The following is a 19,338-nucleotide window of genomic DNA, read 5'->3' as shown; positions in this document are numbered from 1 at the left end:
GGGCCCCCAGTGCCCGGCCGCGCGCCGCCAGGAGAGGGCGCGGCGCTCATCTGCCCGCGGGCGGAGTTTGCTGCAGCCCTGGCCGCGAGACTCTCGAGCAGCCGGCTGGGGTTGGACTGGGCTGGGCGGCCCGGAGGGCGCGTGCCGGGAGTCACGCCGGCGCCGGTAGCGGAGCGCCGCGGGGAGAGCGCCATGGACCCCAAGACCGGCGGTGGCGAGGAGGATGACTGCGTGGACTCCGGCGCCGAGACCGGCGGGTGAGCGGAGACGGGCGGGGCTGTTGGCGCGGGAGCTCTCCGAGTTGGCCGCGGCCCCCCTCGGCCTGGGATCTTTCGGGACCCCGGAGCTGAGCCTCAGACTCTGTGGCAGGATGGCACCGCGCGGGCTCTCCCTCCTGCCGGCTTCCCGGAGGAAGCTGGAGGGGGCCGTGGCGGTCCATTCTCCCCAGGGCCGGCCCTGGAGGCAGAGCCTCGGGGACGGACCCTCGCTACTCCCCGCACGGCGGGCCCACTGGGGGAGGGGGTGAAAGTGGAAGGACTCCGGGGCTCAGTGGAACCTGCTCCCCTCCGCGCGCGCGCGCGCACACACACAGCTACCACCACCCCACCCCACCCCTTTTGCTCTCGGTTAGTGCCGAGCTAATGTGGAATGCCAGGCCAATGCAGGGTCCCCGGTTATCACGATTAGAGATGTGAGATGCTCTTGCGCTTCTGTTAGACCTTATGCTGGACTTACTTTGGCCCAATACCTGGAGCCCTCTCGAGGCCAGGTGGGGGTTTGGGAGTGGAAAGAGGGGAAAGGGCATCTGGCGCCTTCATGTCTTTCAAAAGACTTAGATGTAAGAGAATAGGTTTTTCATTTTATATCAGTAGCTTGACTGTGCCCAGGACAAACTCTCCCCCATCTTCCCGCACGCCGCTCACCTGTACCAGCTGAACCCACTTGCCTTGAGCACAGGTGGCATGAAGACGGTGCTTCTTTAAAGAAATCTTTTGCTTCGACCCAAACAATAGCAAAAACCTTTGGAGACTAATTAGCCTTCTTTCAACAGCGTTGTTTTCCTGAGTGGGACAAAAAGATCGAGAGTCTTTTAGGAGATGAATATTGTTCTAAAGGTTTCCACCCTGCCCCTATCTTTAGAGAATTTTCCTGTGCAGTCAGCGCCACATCCAGGATGCCTTAACGACCCAGAAGGAAAGGGTGTCTTTTCCTATCTAAAGTAACCCGGGAGAGTACTGAAGCTGCCCGAGCTTACAGAAAGCCATCAATCCTGGAAGACCGGGGAGAGTTACACTGATCTCAGGGTTTGGCACCTCTATGAGGGCAGGAAGAGTCCAGGCCCACAATGAACCCAGGGTCTAGCATGACCCCAAAAAGGAAGCCCTTCCTGCCTAGCTCCACCCTTCCTTCCCCTCCTCCACCCCATATCTCTAGACCAAATTTTTATACCCTAAAGCATTTACAATGCAATGGGCTTTCCCTGTGACCCAAACTTGTGATCATTTATGGTTCACTAGAGAACCCAATTACTTTCTGGTGGGGTAACCTGATGCCAAATGCTGAACTCCCTTGCTTCCCCCCACACTTTGTATATGTAGCATTTATCAACTTTAATGGAAGATTCTTGGCATGTTTTGTTGTTCTGTCTCTAGCTGCACCATGAATAGAAGAAAACAAAATTAACCAACTCATATTCAGCTGGGTTAAATAAAGCACCACTAGTACATTCGTTTTCAATTTGCTGAGCTCACCTAATACTTTCCCAAGGACTTGCTCTTGAAGCAAAGAAGCTTCTGTCGGGGTGACATTATCCCAAGAGCCCACAGAAACATCCAACAGCCACTAGGGTGATCTGGAGGGGGTTACTGAAAATACTGACACCAGAGCTTCTGTTCTCTGCCTGTCACTAAAATGTGTAGTTGTAACAGGACAGAGTTGTTTAAATCTTATTGTCTCAGTAGCATCCTGAGCTAAAGATAAAGGTAAAAGAGCACTTTTTAAGTACAGTGGTTTCAGTGTATGTTTATGAACCTTGTGTTTGTCATATATTCTGTCCCTTGAAATTTAGTGTAGTTATCCAAAGGGCTATTCATAGTATTTCTGCTTTTCCAAAGCTTACCTCCTCTTACCCCATCTAGCTTTCATACCATAGCTACCAGTCACGATTGTGTAGAAAGCACTCAATAAATATTTGCTCTAATTACTATTAAGACACAAATCTTAATGTTTCTCCTTCCAAACTTGTAGTGGTTCTGTCATCTAAAAAGTGAAGAATGCCTAGTGTGACTTAGGAGCCCCAGTGTTATAGGGTCCCTCTCTCTCTGGTCTTGCTTCTTAGCTAGTCCATCTTTGCTCCCTGCATTTTATCACTCGGCAGGGTAGTTCAGATTCCTTGCCTCTGTCAAGGCAAACTGCCCTCTTTGCCAGCTGTAAACTTCTATGCCTGTCATGCTTGGCTACAGGTGAAACGCTTCTCTTCCAAGACTCAGTTCAAGTGACATATCTGTTAAAGCAGGAATAGTTCATTGGGGGGTCCATGAAGTGCTTCAAGTTGTTTCCAAAACGATATGCTTTGTAAATTTTTATGATACTTTTTTTCATCATATTTTCAAAATAGCCTGTGATCCCCTCCAAAGGGAAAAGATAGGAAAATAGGTTTCAAATTTTCCAAGAGATGGCAATTTAAATGGTTTGGGGGGCAATAATGAGTGAGAACCCAGTTGAGATTAGCAAATATAACTTCACAGGGACACCAGCCTCCTTTGCTATTAGTTTTCTTGTAGCCGTGCTCAGCCCCCTATGCGGAGAGAGATCACGAGAGGTGGGATGTCAAAGTTTGGGGGAGAGCGATTATTGTTAGGCTAGTGTGAACAAACAGGAGCAGGGGATTTGGTTGAGCTGACTAATGACTCCTTCAGCAGCATAATCGGAGACAGTTCCAAGAACTTTTGTGAGTCCTTCTGCCAGTGGGCAAACCGTGCCAATCGCTTTGAAAGTTGCTGTCAAAAGAGCCAGTCTGCTGGGATTCAGATTCTGACTCTTCTCTCAGAAATTGTGAAGCCTTGAGCCAGTCACTTACCCCCCTCTGCCCTCCATTTTCTTCTATGTAAAATGAGGATGATAATACTAGTACGCACTTCATAGGTTGATTGTGGTGATTAGTCTGTTTATCTAAAACTCCTAGATATAAGAAAACCCTTACTATATTATTTCTCATCATTCTTTTAGTAATATGAAAAACACTGGAAGTGATAAACTTAGCTTATAATAAAAATATATACCTTTAGGTAGGCTCAATACCATATATCTTTATATGCATGTGCTGATTCTTTTAAATGCTTTAAGCAATGTGATCATCACTAGACTGTCTGAGAAACTATGCAGCACACCTTAGTATAATTATTACAGTTTTACAGATAAACATTTGCAGGGAACAAGTTCAGAGCATTCATGGTTGGTGGTCAGTTGAAGCCTGGGTCTCCAGTGTGCTTCCCACCTAGTGAAGTTGCCTCTCAAGAAAACATCTGACCTGTAATTCTTGTTTTTTGCTGATGGTTTTTTGCTTGAAATGCTGCCTTTGCTGTCTGATCCACCTAATACCGGCAAAGACTAAGAGCAAACTGGTATCTTTTGTGGCAGTTGATGCCATTTTGGATCTCCCATTTTTCAAATCCACTTGAAATCAAGCCTTGTGTGTCTGTGTACTTTTTGTTAGAAGAAAGTCACAAATCAGCTACTGATGGTGACAAACTAGCTTAGGAAACAGAATCCCTTAATAGAGAGACAGTGTTGTTGTCATCCAAAATAAAAGACATAGAATGAACAAAACAAATGTTTTAGAATGGCTGTTTCATTAGTGGTATCTCAAGTTTTGGCTTTTAGGTCACTCTTTTGACCACGCTTGATGGATTATTTTCAGTCAAAAGTTTAGTCTGGCATTCATGGGCCTCTGCTTCCATCAAGCAGTCACCAGGCTTCTGAAGACATAGGGTCATAACATGCCCTTTATCTTTGGAAGCCCGACAGCTGATATGTTGCAGTGATTTAAGAAAATAACAATTCATTGGTCTAGGTGGGAAGGAAAGAATAGTGAAATAAATTTTAAATGGGACAGGTTTAAAAGACAAAAGTGAAAACCTTTCCTGGAAGACAAGCTGATCTCTTTAAGGTACTTGATGATCTTATGCTCCAGGTGGAGCTGGTTAACTAAATTACAATGGCATCAATGCAATGGACTGAAAGTTAGCAGATGGGATCCCCCATACATTCTGCTGATGTTTTACAGAGATGTCAAGATTAATTTTTAGGGCAGGATTTTCCTGGAAAAGAGAATTTATGAGGGTATTGCTAATATATTTGTTTATATAAACTAGCAAGTAGGCTCTCAGCAATGGTAAGTTATCTCAAGTGTGTAAAACTAATTTATACATGATCCCTACCTGTACAATTGTAATTAAAACATAGCAAAGAGATCACATCTGGCTTCCTGTTCACTATTGGCACATACTTAAATGTAATACTTAGCATCGTGCCTACTATATGTGTCAGAATGTAAAATATATATATAATCCTTAGAGTATTCTTATCTGTGTCAGGTGTTCATAAATTTTGAATTCATCTTCTGTGCTTCATTTTATGCAAAACCAGCAAGGTAAATGCTTAGGATGTGATATCAATGAAAGGATTCCCAAGTCAGGTGCTCTAACTGCTATTCCCTCCTACATAAAAAAAAAAATTGGGGGAACATACCCCTTTAAAGAAACATGGTATCTGGTTATTCCCGAAATTGTTTGAATTTATTTATGCCCCAAATTATTTTAAGCTTTATAATTTTTTTACTGACCGTCTCTTCAGTGAAAGATTTTCGTGGTTTGGAAAGCTAAAATTTTCAACCTTAATTTAGTCTTTCCTCTCAAGATAACTTTTCTAAGGAAGAGAAAATGAATCTAAAGTTGTATTTTTAATTATGTCACCATCCTGTGCTTTGTAAAAGTGAACAATCATTAGGGAAACAGTTGAATAAATTATCAGCAAATCACTTTAAAATTGTAATTACAGGAACTATGTAGCAGCAGGTAATGATGCTGTAAGTGTAAAGAGCAGCTTCAAGGTGCAGCTCCATAGTTATGGCACCTGTGTGCAAGGTACACAAACAGGATCAGGCTGGAGAGCAGTGCTGAAATTTAGGGGATTTTTCTTTTACTTGATTTCTTCTTTGATGGTGGATAGGGATGGAAGTTGGGGACTGATGAGAAGGCAGAGGTGGGCAGAGGCCGCCCATCCAGAAGAGGAATTTATAATGTAAACTAGTGACCTTGAGCTTTATCCAGAGAATGCCATGATTACACTGGTGATTTGGGAAGATTGGCTTCCCTATGAGGAAGAAATGAGGGTGAGAGCATCAGCTGACTGAGCAGGTAGCAGGTCTGACCTGGGCAGTGCCTTTAGTCACAACAAATACAGAAGGGTTCCTGGCAAGAGTATTACTTATGCTGGACTCTGCCCTAAATGATGCCATTGCACTTTAAAAATCTTGAAATATGTTTCAGATGTAAATTTCATTCTATATACATACCCATCTGTATGTAGAGCTTTAAAATATATGCTCTTGTGAATCCCATCTGCTTCAGGAATATTTGGAAAATCCTAGCTGACAAGTACAAATTTTTCATAATAAAATAAATAGTATCGTACTTATTGAACATTTTGTGTGACTTGTCATGAGGTTTCTTTAAAGTTCGGTCATCTGCGCATGATCATATTGTAATGGAATGTTTCTGCCATTGCTTCTACCACAGTGGATATTTGTTGAGCATTCATTACATTGATATAGAGTTAAAATTTTCAGTATTGCCCTAACGTTTATGAATGTCCTGCCGGATTCCAGGAGAAATTTACTGCACTAAAGCTGGAGTTACAAGCCCTGGGTTCTGCAATGTTACTCATCCTTGACTCTTGCACCCCTCCTCAGCCAGCCTGTTGTCATTCCTCAGCCAGTCCCTCCCAGCTTCTGACTCCTTCCCCGCCACTGCCTTGTGCTCTGGTTCAAGCTTTTAGCATTTTTTAACCTGCTGTGTCCTTACAAATGTCAACTTTAATTTGCAAAAAAATTGGATTAGAGCTATGTAGATGTAGTAGGTAATATATAAAGAAATAAGCAAATGTGAGTGTTATTCTTTCCACTTTTAAATATTCATGATTCTGTGATTACCAAGTATTTCATTTGAAAAGAGAAAACCATATGTTGTTTTTCTTCGATTTTATCCCTCTACTAGTAAATCAGTGCATCATTTTGAGTCAGAGATAGTGGTTATTTTAACTAGTAAGAGACAGTTTATCATATTTTTTAAAAATTGTATGTGCTTTTTTAATGTGGTAAAAAAAATCTCAAATAAAAATTGGGTGATTCAGGAAAAGCAGCAAGAGACTAAGTAAGTAAGAGGAATGTACAGCTTTATAATTAAACACAGTTCAGCTCTGTCTGTCCCTCTCAATGTCTACTAACTACCACCTTGGCAGAATAAATTCCTATATGCCTAAGAGATTAATTTCCTATTGAAAATAACTTTGGGTGACTGGAGGGAGAAAGCCAGGATCTCTGATAGCAACACAGTGCCAGAGAGGGAGGGCTGGTGGCCACACAGTAGGGCAGAAGCTCTGTGGAGATTAGGCAGGCAGGGCCTTGGCAGGATTCCCATTCTCACAGAACTGGCGCCAGCAGCGGCTCTTCAGCATGGAGAAGACAGAGGGGCCGCTTTCCCCAGCCCTCACTCCACTTTTCTCTGTGCCCCTCACAGCCACGTCCTGAGACTCTTAATGGCCAGCAGCCTACTTCTCAGATAGAACTGAACTCAGTCACAGTCATTATGCCTGTGTCTTTGCTGCTGGTCAGCCGACTGAGAGTGTGGAGACGGACAGGCGGTGCTCCTTCTTTCTCTTACCCCTCCAGGCCTCTGTTGAGGGTGCTCAGTTGCAAGGATTTGACCTATTGGGAAGTCAGGGACTCCTCTGAGAGCCTATTGAAAATGTTGAGCTTCTCAGGAAAACAAACTACCGTTTCAAAGTTTGCCAGCACATTTAGGTGGTTTTCTGGTGGTATTTGATCTCCCATCGATGAGATCACCAGAGCCTATATGAAGGAACTCTGATTACTAAAAGTGCCTTTAAAATTTTGCTTTCAAATTGAGCCATAAGTTTATGTTATGCAAAATAATCCTCAGCCATTATAGTTTTTAGTGGTAGTTCTTTACAGTTATATGCTACTAACCAGTGACTAAAACTTAGCTTGAGTATGTCATTTGAATAAAGAAAAATAAAATCTAACCCCACTAATACTGAGGTTTTGTGTTTCAGGTCTGACTACAGCCACATGTCCTCTACCAGCAGTAAGTACCATTTAAAAGTCTTCAGTATTGTCTGAACAGTCCCCCTCAGGGTCATCCCCGTGGACAGACATAGGTGGAGAGGCCCTTTTACATTAGATTGTTTTTTTTTTTTAAGATTTATTTATGCTTACAAGAACTGGGGTACAGGTGCAGGTGTTAAGAGAATTCACCAGAGACAGAGTGGGGAGCAGAACAGGTGGACTGACTGAAATACACTGCTGACACACGCTGTAACAGTAAGTAAGAATCACTGGTGGTATCCTCGACAAAGCCTGTGAGACTGTGTCCTAATTCTATTACTAGTTGAGGCTTTTCCTGGAGAATTTGGATGTTCATTTCAGAACTAGATACACCATTACTTTCACAGTGGGAATGCAGCCTGCAGGAACTAGTCCAGGTTTCATTAGCAAAGATGCTTCTAGAAATACCTTAGCTAAAGAATCTCAGTTAACTCCTTTACTCAACATTCTTCACATACCCCATTTGCCTGCAGCCTAATAGCTCCAGCACATTGTCAGCTCCATGGGGTTGCTCCAACTCCACTGTGAGCACATTTTCTCCCTTATATTTCCATATCTGCAGGCAGTAATCATAGATGATTATTTTAGATAATAAAAGAAAAGGGGAATATGTTATAAACTGTTTATAAACATACTGAGCATTTAAAAGGCACTTACCTTAAATATTAAATTACAACTAAATCTATTAATGCTCTCGTAGGGAGGAACCATTTACAGTGATTTAAGATCACTATCAAAGCCGTTCAGATTGATTGAACATTTTAAAATAACCAAAAAGTCTTACAAAGAAACCCTGATTTTGTTTTCTTTTTGAACCAGTAAATACTGAATTGCTTTATCCTATCTCATCATCCTGTTAAACTCTCAATTCTAAATAGCCCCCAAATGGAAAGACACTTAATTGGATTATTCTCTTTATTGATGTTCTGGCTTAGTTTTCTATGCAGTGGGAGACTACAGAAAGCAGTATATCTGGAATTGTAATTTAGTGTCAAATTATATGTAGTTATTAGTATAACTGCAAGAGCACTTTGTGATCATTTCAGCCAACTGGAGGCCCACCTTTGCCCCTTAGTTATTAAGAACCATTAGAAATAATGAGAATAATGCTACAGTGATTTGCATTCAGTCCCTGAAGCTTTGCATTTCTACAATCAGCAAAAGCTCTCTTGAACTCTCTGCCACCATTTTCATTCCACTCAGTTTTGCCCAGAGGCTACATTTCTTTAAGAATAATTTTTATAAAATACTTGTCTGAAGCCTTTGCTCAATTTATGGCTTACAAATCAGTCCTCTGGGTCACAACAAACACCTCTCTTGTCAGTAAAACCGGTAATTTGGTTTGGGATGTTTTCCTTTCCATTACTTTAATTGCGATCTGTTGAGTTGGAATTTCTCTTAGTGCAATTGGGATCAATACCCTTTTATTGCTTTATTTTCTTATTGAATCTATGTGTTTCTCAGCGATAAGGCCTGTTGGTGAATGAGGATATACATACACTTCATATTTCAGTTAGGACATATAGTAATACAGAAAAATAATGGCTCAAACAAGCAGGTTTCAATCCCCAGCAGTATTTAAAAGATAAGCACAAAGAGGGCAGTAATGATTTGGTTTGGAAACTTCTTTGGTTACCTGCCATACCATCCTTTGGTTTCTGGGTTGCCTCAGAGTTATAAGATAATTGCCTCTGCCCCAGCCATCATGTCCTGATTCTAGGCAGGAAGAGGGTGGGTAGATACTACCGACTCTTAGCTATCTTTGCCTAGATGTTCCCAGTCTGCCTTTGCACCTGAGCAAGAAGCCTAGATTCTGCCCCCCACTCCCGAATTAATGGCTCTTAAGCAGTGAAAGAAAGGCTTCTTCTTCTTGGAAGAAGAAGAAATAGAGTCCTAAAGTTACCCTTTAAAACATAGGTTCAACAGTACTGCAGTAATAAAAACTGTTTTCCAAGTGTATTTTAAAATTATTGTTTCCCTACAAACTAATCACCCTCAGAGCACGTAAGTAGAGGGATTGTTAATTTACCATCTTGAGTGATTAGGGTTTCCAGGTCCCTCACCCTGACTAGGCTCTGAGGTGCTGGTGCCCTCAAGCAGTCAGCAGGACCCAGAGGGCTGCTCTGTCACTGACCCATCCCCAGGCCCCACTGGTCAACTACAGCCCAGTGAGCAGTTCCTGCTCTCACTGTCATTCTGCTGCCATTGGTCAGCCTCTCTCCACTCCTGGCTTGTTTCTGAATGATTCCAGGTTCAGACGTAAGCATTCCTCACTCCACTCACTATTAGAAAATGCAAATTTTCTGTCTGAGAGTGGCTCTTGCTCAACTTACTTCACTTTATGCTCCTTTACTCACTTATTCCTGAGTTCACAGGGCTGTAAATACTTCCTTGGGGTGAACTCAGGCTATAGTGTCTATTTGTCCACAACTGGTCTTCTACCTCACTGGAATTGTTAGGAGAGCTCCTTCTACTCACTAGTTCATCATCATGTTTTCCCTCAGAACTGCCTCCTCAGGCTTTTCACACCTTGGGAGAAGAAAGGTCATTACCAAGAGAAAGTAAAGGGCAGTGGTGTGCCATCAGGTGCCCTGGGTTCTAGTCCTGATTTAGTCATGAATTAGCTGTGTGCTCTCCAGCAAGTCTTTTACCCTCTCCGGGCCTCAGTTTCCTCCTCTGTAGACTGAAGTGTTAGAGGTAGCCATCCCTAAGAACCATTATAGAAACTCTGGGTGGCTCATGTATCTTAAAACTTCTCTGAAAAGAAGAGGAATGAAAGATGAGGAAATCTGTACCTTTTCTCTGCTTTCTCTGATTGGAAATTAACAGTGTGGAGACACCCTCTCTGGTGGCCTGTGTGTTAATCATAGGGTGAGAGCCAATCAGAATCACTCTGAGTTTCTGTCGTGTGAGCTGCCTCAAGTCAGTGTTGGCTGAGACTGTGGGAGGTGCCCACTGCTTTTCAGCCCTCACCCTTCGAAGAAGTGAGCAAGGTCAAGGGTGTGTAGACATGTGGATTGTCGGGCACCCTGTTTTTCTTGTCTCATGTCTCATGTGTCACTGTATCACATTTCCAATGACTAAGTCCTCGTCACTTCCAGCACTGGGTGCAGTGGCTGAGGTACCGAAGGACCTTTTTAAATGAATGGGTTATAGTTTTGTGTGGTGAGGTTTTTTTTCTAGTTGCAACTAGTCCTTTTGAGTTGTTTGGGTTGACAGAACAAACCGACTTTGTTTTCTGAAAAGCGAAACACAGCACTCGTGAGAGCTTCAAAAATCGTGCTTTCTAATGAAGATGACTTTAGTTTATGCTCAGAATTTTAGGTTGTTTTTCCAGAAATCTGGCTAGAAGTTCATCAAACTACTATGTACCATTTGCATTCTTAAGTGATTTAAATAGAGAGGGGAAATTTTCTAAACAGGATAAGAAAAACAGTAATTATGCCAAGGGGAAAAATCAACCATGCCATGCAATGCTAATGAAATTCCCATCACATGTGATTGAATATTTCCTTTCAAGTAAAGATGATGATCAGGCTTAGAGAATTACTTTTGGAAGATGCCAGGAGCTTAAAAATGATATGTTTATCATAGTATTTATATTTCTTGAGAATCTCTGGCTCCAGGTTAATGTAAGAGCTGGTCAGGGAATTAACTAGCTCTCTTTGTTTAAAACAAAGGGCCTTCTCTATATATCCTCCTATTTCTACCCTAAAACTTCCTATTCATGACTTTTAGATATTATCATTAAGTCTTTACCTGGCCCTCAGACAGCATAGGTGTCTTGTGGGTTTGTGTCCCTTCATACTTTTCAAAGCATCACTGGCAAAAATAATTGATGTGGACACAGAGGAGCCTCAGTGATACCTGGAGGGTTTCTGTGGGCCTGTGGAAATTATGGAGAAATGGCCATGTGTGGTGTGTTCTGCTGTTTTGAGCCCAGAAGCACAAACCACGCTGTGCAAAAAAACACACATGGGCCTCCCCGGTGATGCAGTAGGTTAAAGCATAGCACCGAGAAGCTAAAGCCACTTCAGCATGAGTTCGAACCCTGCCCGCCTTGGAAGTGATCCACAGGGTGTGGCAGACCTCTCCTGACCCGCCCACTGCTCCCCTCAGCAGTGTACTTCATCAGTCGGCCTGTTCTTCTCCCCACTCTTTTTCTGGCGAATCCTCTCACTGCCTCTGCACCTCTGTCCTGTACCCCAGTTCTGTATACATAAATAAATAAATCTTTAAAAAAAAAAAAAACACACATGACAGTCGGGCGGGAGTCATGGAATCAGCCTCACTCTTCCAGACCTCAGTGTTACACATGCCCATCTAACTTTTTCCCTTGTTTTACCCACCTTCCTGCTCTGTCCTTGCAGTGAATCTGGTAACTTCCCCATTTTCTGCATTCCTACCTGCCTGCCAGAGCTTCCATGTGCTGCATGGAGTTGCAGCCTCATGGCGTTCCTTGGGCTGCCACATATGTAGCCTGGACAGCTAGGCCCAGCTGGTGCCACCGGCCCATAGCACACTCATCTTGAGGTGTTTTTCAGTTAGGAAAATCAAGACATCTTGTAAGGCTGGCCTATACCCACTTCAGGAGCTTATTGCCTGCTGCTCTGTCTGGAGGGACCACTCATCCTTTCAGAGGCTGCCGTTTTTTTCTCTCAGGGTCATCTTGCCACATAAATGTTGTCTTCTCTCTTTCATTTCTCAATAGTTTCATTATGCATTGTGGTTTTGGGATCTGAAGCATTTTTATTTTGTCTTTGACCACATCTGTACATCCTCGCAGCATGGAGGGAAAGATAAACTCATTATAATTTAATTAATAAGCAAATGTTAGCTTTAAAAGCAACACATCAAAAAGATGTTTGCTCACTATAGAATTCATCACTGATGGGGGATATTTGAATATATATGATTTGTGTCTCCATCGATAAGAGCAAATTCAGTTTTGTGATAACAGAATGTTTTTTTCTTTCTCTTTATATTAGAGGAGATGATAATTTGTGGGCAGATTTTGTTTACTTTGGGGCCAGTTTTACCACATCTCCAAAAAAATGGATGAATATTGTGAGAAAGTGGTTGTAGCCAATTGAATATTGATCAGTCTGTAAATTTCACAATTCGTGTTTGTTTCATCTGTATCTAATACTTTGCTGATTATGATTTTCAGAGTAAATCTTAAGATTCTTAATCCAAGAATTCTAACAGGACTCAATCTACTCATTAATCCTTATAAAGAATAATTTTAGCAACTGAACTTGGCTCACTTTTGTGATCAACATCAAGTTGTGACACAGGTTCACAAAAAGGCTAAAAGATTCTCCTACCACCTTCTTCCCCAGCTTCACACTCATACTGCAGTAAAAACATCAAAAGAAAAATCACTGATTTTCTATAAATTAGAATATAGCCTTTCAGAGTTAAGTTATTGATGATAATATAGTCTTTGGAAATCAACCTGACAGGTATCTCAAGCATCTCAATTTATGTTCATTGTTACTTTCATTCATTTTCTACTTCGTTGGCTTCCAAAGGGTTTATTAGTAACACTAATGCTGTTGTTTGATATGCCACTGTAAGCCCAACATTTGACGTAAAACAAAGCTTCAGGGAAATGTTATACTTGTTTCCAAGTGGAGGAAAATGAAGGGTTTTGAATTTCTGCTCTACCACTCCATAGAGGCAGGAACACTTGAGCGTGCAAGTGCCAGCAAATAAACCCCAAATAAGAGTGATTTCCATTTTTATTATATTTAAGAACATGTTCTGGCACAGTGATCATGTTCCTGTGCAGATGTGTTCTCAAAGGAGTTTTGGGGTGAGTGGCTGCACAGCTAGAATGGCTCACAGCCCCAGCAGGGCTCTGTGACCTTGGGATGGATGAGGTGTCCTTGATAACACAATACATCTTAATGTGTGACCATGGCTGCAGAGAGCAATAAGAAACCATTAAGATGCTGTGCCTGTGGATAGACTAATCTGGTTTCCTTTTCCATTCTGTCCTCCTTTGTTGCTCTGCCTTCCAAAATGATTGGCAGGCTAAAGGTTTTTACTCAGTACTTCTCACCTTCTCCAGCACGGTCCTCTGGTGTATCTGTAGAAACTGCACTGGTAGCTGTGTGGAAAGAACACTTAAGGCCTCTACCCTCCACCTCACTGGCAAACACAGGCCTCACTCCAGGTTGCCCTAAGTCTTGACTCCGGTGCTGCTGCTGATGGTTCTTCCCAGGCCCTCAAACCTTGGGGCTTTCTGTAACACATATGACTTCAGGTTTGAGACACTCATTATATTCCTGGACCATGTTCTTAGAACTGGAGCCAGTGAGCAAGCATATAACTTCTGGTTAATACTAATAAAAAGGCCACAGTCCCTGTTGTGTCATTTTTGGCAGGTGTAGGTCTTGCAGCCACTTAGTCATGGCCTGAGAATCACAGAACACCAGCTGGTGAAGGGGGTGCCCATGCATTCCACATTTTCCCTACTGCCCAGAGAAGAAATTCTTGGCCTGGAAGGTGATATACAATCACCAAACTGGAAAAATGGCTACTCAGAGAGTGTTCCAGGGACTACTGCGGTAGCACCACTCTGCAGCTTGTTAAAAATGCAGAATCCTAGGTCCAACCCCAGACTATCTAAAGTCAGATGAATTGTTTTATACTGAAATGTTGAGAGGCACTGACCTAGCCCATGGAAGCAAGATTTCTCTTACATCATCCCTGATTGATGTGGTTTCCCAAATGTCTTACTTTTAGAATCTAATTTTCAATATAATCTGTAGGCTCTAGGATTTTCTAATATCTAGATGAGAAAAATTTCTACTTGATAAATCTTGAAATTTCTTTATTGGTAACTTAAAAAAATTGTTTTCTCCCACTAAGAGTGGTTTGCTTTAAGACATAGGATTTTTACTTTACCAGGCATGATAGCAGTATTGGGGAGGGGCTGTTTTGAAAAGCAGGTGGCAGCCTTACTTGTAGGATCATGGAGGTAGCAGATAAAGCCCAAGAGGATGAAACTACAGGAAATGAAAGTGTAAGTGCATTTACACTGCCATTTCATGCCATGAGGTCTGTATATTCAGAATCCTCTGAGTGGGAACTTGGAAAGCTAGATAGTGTTACTGTTTGACAGTTGATAAGAAATGCAATAACTAAAGACACACATCAAGAAATCAAAGGGTGAGAACAATATACCACACAGACAACTCCTTTGCTGTTTTGCTAAACTGATATACTCCTCTAAAATATATATATATATATATATATATATATATATATAGTTGCAGTCCTTATGGCTCCAAAGATAAGTTTTAACTGTGTGACCTCAACTACATAGAGGGTGTTGATTTCTACCCAGGGTATGGAAGAAAAATGAAGGCAGTCTTCACATAGCCAAAGTTCCCTTGTGAAGTAACACAAAGGACATCTGGTCTACCACATTTTCAGCTTCCCTCCCAAGGGGGAGATAAAAGTGAGTTGTTTTTATGCACAGTCCTCTGACATACCTAGTCCTTTTCCTTAATTACTATTATTCGAATAATAGTCATGCATAAAAGTAACATTAGTCAAAAGAAAACTAGTCAACCATCTAGAAACAACCAGTAGTAGTCAGAATTTGGTATCTGCCTTTATATTATACATCTTTTTCCTGTGCATCTATATTCCCACAGATATATTATTATAATTCAAACTATGCAATAAGTATATTGTGAACACCTTTTATCAGTAAATTTTTATTGTAGTTGGAATAGTTGTACCCTGTTTCATTGTATTTCTCCACCATACTTTATTCACCAGTACCTTGTTGTTGCTATAGGTTTATATTCACTTTTCATTGTTAAAATAGCATTGCTAGGAATATTTTAAGATTTATTTATGCATACAGAACTGGGGTATAGGCCAGAGGTGCAGGGGGCAGTGAGAGTAGGCAGATCGATGCAGTACACTACTGAGGGGAGCAGCTGGAGAGACAGGAGAGGTCTTCTGTGCCTTGTGGATCATCTCCAGGGCCAGGAATGGAACTCACACTGAAGCGGCTGTGGCCAACTTGCAGTGCTGCATCCTAAACCATTGTGCCACTAAGGAGGACCTGCCAGGAATGTTTTTATACTATGTCTTTGTGCATCTTCTTTATTATTTCCTTAGGTTAAATTTCTACAAGCAGAATTGCTGAGACAAAAAGTATATTTACTTTTCAAAGCTTCAATTTCTTATTGCTAGTTTATATCCCAAAGGTACCATTTCATTCTTCCTTTGGGATAGATGAAAGTACTAGAGTCTCATAAAAATTGTGATTTTAGGAACAGAAAATAATGTGGATGGATATGTATATGTGCACAAACTGTAGACATGGGCATAAGTGCTCTAAAGAGTTGACTAGAAACAGGGAGACAGGTTTTAGAGATATGCATGTTGAAGTCTTCTGTTTTATTGTGGTGTTTTTTTTTTTCAACATCCAAAGTAGTTTTATCTTTTAATTGAGGTAATATTGTGACACCCCACCAGGTATTACCACCAGAGTGTACTCACCACCAACACAACCATATTCCACACCAATAGACCATTGTGCTTTCTTCCCTCTTTTTTCCTTAACCCCTCTCCCATACTCTCTGTAGCCAGTTATCAAAAGTTAGTTGTTAAGCTTGTCTTTATCTGACTATGAGTTTATTATTACTTTTTATATTGGTGACACCATTCAGTATTTATCTTTCTTATTTATTCAGTTGGCATTATCCCTTCTTGCTCCATCCATGTTGCTGCAAATGACATGTGTCTATCACTGCGTATATAACATATCTTCTTGATCTATTTATCTGTTACAGGGCACTTAGTTTGTTCTCATCATTTAGCTATAGTAAATAGTGTTATAATAAATACAAAAATACAAGTTTACTGTTGAATTAGTGTTTTTGAATGTTGGGGATAGATACCTAGGAGTGCAGTTACTGGGTTGAATGCAGAACCATTTGCAATGTTTGAGACACCTCCACGATGACTGTCATAGGGGCTGGCCCAGTTGCACTCCCACCATCAGTGCAGGAAGGTTCCCTTTCTTTCCACATCTGCATCAGCACTTGTTTCTGGTCTGAGATGGACCTTTCTCATAGGTGTGAGTGGTATCTCATTGTGGTCTTGATTTGCATTTCTCTAATAATAAGTGATTGTGAGCATTTTTTCATGTGCCTGCTGGCCATTTGAATGTCTTCTTTGGAGGAATGTCTGTGTAGTTCTTGTGCCCACTTTTTTTTTTTCTTGGCCCACTTTTTAATTGGGTTGTTTGTTTTGTTTTTTGTTCTTTGTATACCTTTGATATCAATCTTTTGTCAAAGGAATGGTATTACCCAGGTTTCTTTTTCTGTAAAGAAGCTTTTCAGATTGATATAGTCTGAGCTGTTCATTATGTTCTCTTTTGTTATCCTTGCTGTTGAGGATGAAGCCCAAAGCGTCACTAAATTTTATATAATGAAATGTTTTGCCTGTTTTCTTCTGTGTACTTTATGGTTTCAGGCTTTACATCTAAATTTTGAATCCATTTTGAGTTGATTATGGTGTATGGTGTGAGATCATAGTGTGTGATATGGTGTGAGATTCATTCTTTGTGTGAAGCTACCCAGTTTTTCCAGCACTGTCCTTCTTCCAGTGTATGTTTTTTGGCTCCTTTGTCATAGATTCATTGTCTGTATATAAGAGGGTTTATTTCTGGGCTCTCATTCCTATTCCATTGGTCTTTATGTTTGTTTCCAGTACCAAGTTGTTTTGATTATTGTGGCGTCATAATATAATTCTGAGTTCTGAAGTGTGACACTTTTTTTTTTTTTTTTTTTGGTCAAGATTGCCTTTACTATTATGGATCTTTTGTGATTCCATATGAATTTCAGTAGTATTTGTGCCTGTTCTTTGAAAAACACCATTTGATATTTTTATTGGGATTGTGTTGAATCTTTCTATTACTTTGGATAGGATGGTCATGTTGATTATATTGATCTAATCTATGGGCAGGGAATATTTTACTACTTCTTTGTGTTCTTTTATTTCTTTCAACAATATCTTATTCTTTGGCTATAGATCTTTTACTTCTTTTGTTAATTTTATTCCCTAAGTGTATAATTTTGGGGGTTGTAATAGTAAATGGCACCACTTTCTAATTTCTTCCTCTTCTATTTCATTGTTTATATATAGGAAAGAAACTGAATTAGGTATGTTGATTTTATATCCTTCCACTTTGCTAAACTTCTGTTCAATTGTTCAACAAATTGTAAGATGGTAAGTTTTTCCATGGAATTGTGAGGGTTCTCTATGTATATTCTTGTGTAATCAGAAAATAATGATAGATTTACTACTTCTTTCCCAATTTGGATTTTTTCATGTCTTTCTCTTGCCAATCGCTCTAGCTAGAACTCCCCATACTATGTAGAATAGTAGTAGTGAGAGTGGACATCCTTGTCTCAAATCAGGTCTTAACATAAGAGCTTTCAGTTTTTCACCATTGAGAATGATATTTGCTATGTGTTTGTTGTAATATTTGGCTTTTATTATGTTAAGATATACTACATTTGGTCCAGGTTTTTTGAGGGTAATCATCATAAATTGATGTTTGGCCTTACCAAATGCTTTCTCAGCATTTATTGATGCAATCATATGGTTTTTATTTTTTTATTGATCTGATGAGTTATGTTGCTTGATTTAAATATTAACTTTCCTTGTGTTTCTGGGATGAATCCCATTTGGTCATGATTTATAATCCATTTAATACATTGTTGGATTCAGCTTATTAGGATTTTATTTAGGATTTTGCTTTTGTGTTCGTTGGGGAGATTGGTCTGTAATTTTCTTTTTTTTGTATTTTGTTTGGTTTTGCTATTAGAATAGTGTTTACATCATAACATCTTTGTGAGTATACCTTCTTTTTCAATTTTTTTGGAAGAACTTTATCAAAACATGTTAATTCATTTTTGAAGGTTTGGTAGTCTTATCATAGTCTCTGATTATCCTCTGAATTTCTGCAGCACCTATTGTGATTCCTCCTCTTTCATTTTTTGTTCTATTTACTTGAGATTTTCCCTGATTTTTTTGGTGAACTTTGCTAGAGGTTTCTCTTTTATATTTTATCAAATAACCCACTTATGGTCTTGTTGATCTTTTGTACTATCTTTTAAAAGTATTCCATTTACTTCTGCTTTTGTTTTATTATTTCTGTTCTAGTGGGCTTTGGATTTGTTTATTCTTGTTTTTCTAATTCCTCAAGTTGAGAGAGAAGGTATTTATTTTAGCACTTTCTTGTTTATTGATGTGGGTCGGTGTTGCTATATATTTCCCTCTTCATACTGCTTTTGCTGTATCCCATAATTTTTGAATGGTTGTATACTTGCTTTCATTTGAAAGTATTGCTTAACTTATTCTTTGATGTCCTCTTTAACCCAGTGGTCTTTTACTAGTGTGTTTTCGGCCTCCATGTATTAAAAGATTTCCCTGGTTGGGGTCTCCCTGGTGGTGCAGGAGTTAAAGACTCAGTGCTGTCAAGCTATCACCAGCTACTGCAGCATGAATTCTATACACAGCCAAGGAACTAACCAAGATATGGCACAGCAGGTCTCTTGTGTCTGGCCTGCTGCTCCTCTTAGCAGTGCATTTCAGTAGGTCTGCCTGTTTTGTTTCCCATCTATGGTGAATCCTCTCACTGCCCACATATCTGGCCTACATTCAAGTTCTTATATGCATAAAAAAATAGAAATAAATCTTTAAAAAATATTTCCCCTGACATCTTTTGAGAGTGGAATTCTAGTTTAATACCTATATAGTCTTAAGAAAATGCTTGATACAAGTTTAGTCTTTATAAATTTATTGATATGTGTTTTCTGCCCCAGAATTATGATCTACTCTGAAAAATGTCACCTGTGCACTTGAGGAAAATGTGTATTCTCCTTTTGGGAGGG

At 40.5% G+C, this 19,338-nt stretch overlaps 1 protein-coding gene across 1 annotated transcript in view; it reads left to right on the top strand.

Annotated features, from left to right (window-relative positions):
- The first annotated feature begins 132 nt into the window (after positions 1-132).
- The window catches only part of FAM124A (family with sequence similarity 124A), a 78,720-nt gene continuing 59,514 nt past the window's right edge, over positions 133-19,338 (top strand). Inside the window, exons 1-2 of the mRNA XM_004680239.2 lie at positions 133-257; positions 7,354-7,385. Of these exons, the coding sequence (XP_004680296.1) occupies positions 193-257; positions 7,354-7,385 (97 nt within the window). The 5' untranslated portion in view covers positions 133-192. The remainder of the gene's footprint in view (positions 258-7,353; positions 7,386-19,338) is intronic.

The sequence above is a fragment of the Condylura cristata genome, unplaced genomic scaffold (assembly GCF_000260355.1).
Source record: "Condylura cristata isolate star-nosed mole 26May11 unplaced genomic scaffold, ConCri1.0 scaffold00010, whole genome shotgun sequence".
NCBI lineage: Eukaryota > Metazoa > Chordata > Mammalia > Eulipotyphla > Talpidae > Condylura > Condylura cristata.
Note: the sequence above shows the minus strand (reverse complement) of the source record. Positions and strands in the feature narration are given on the sequence as shown.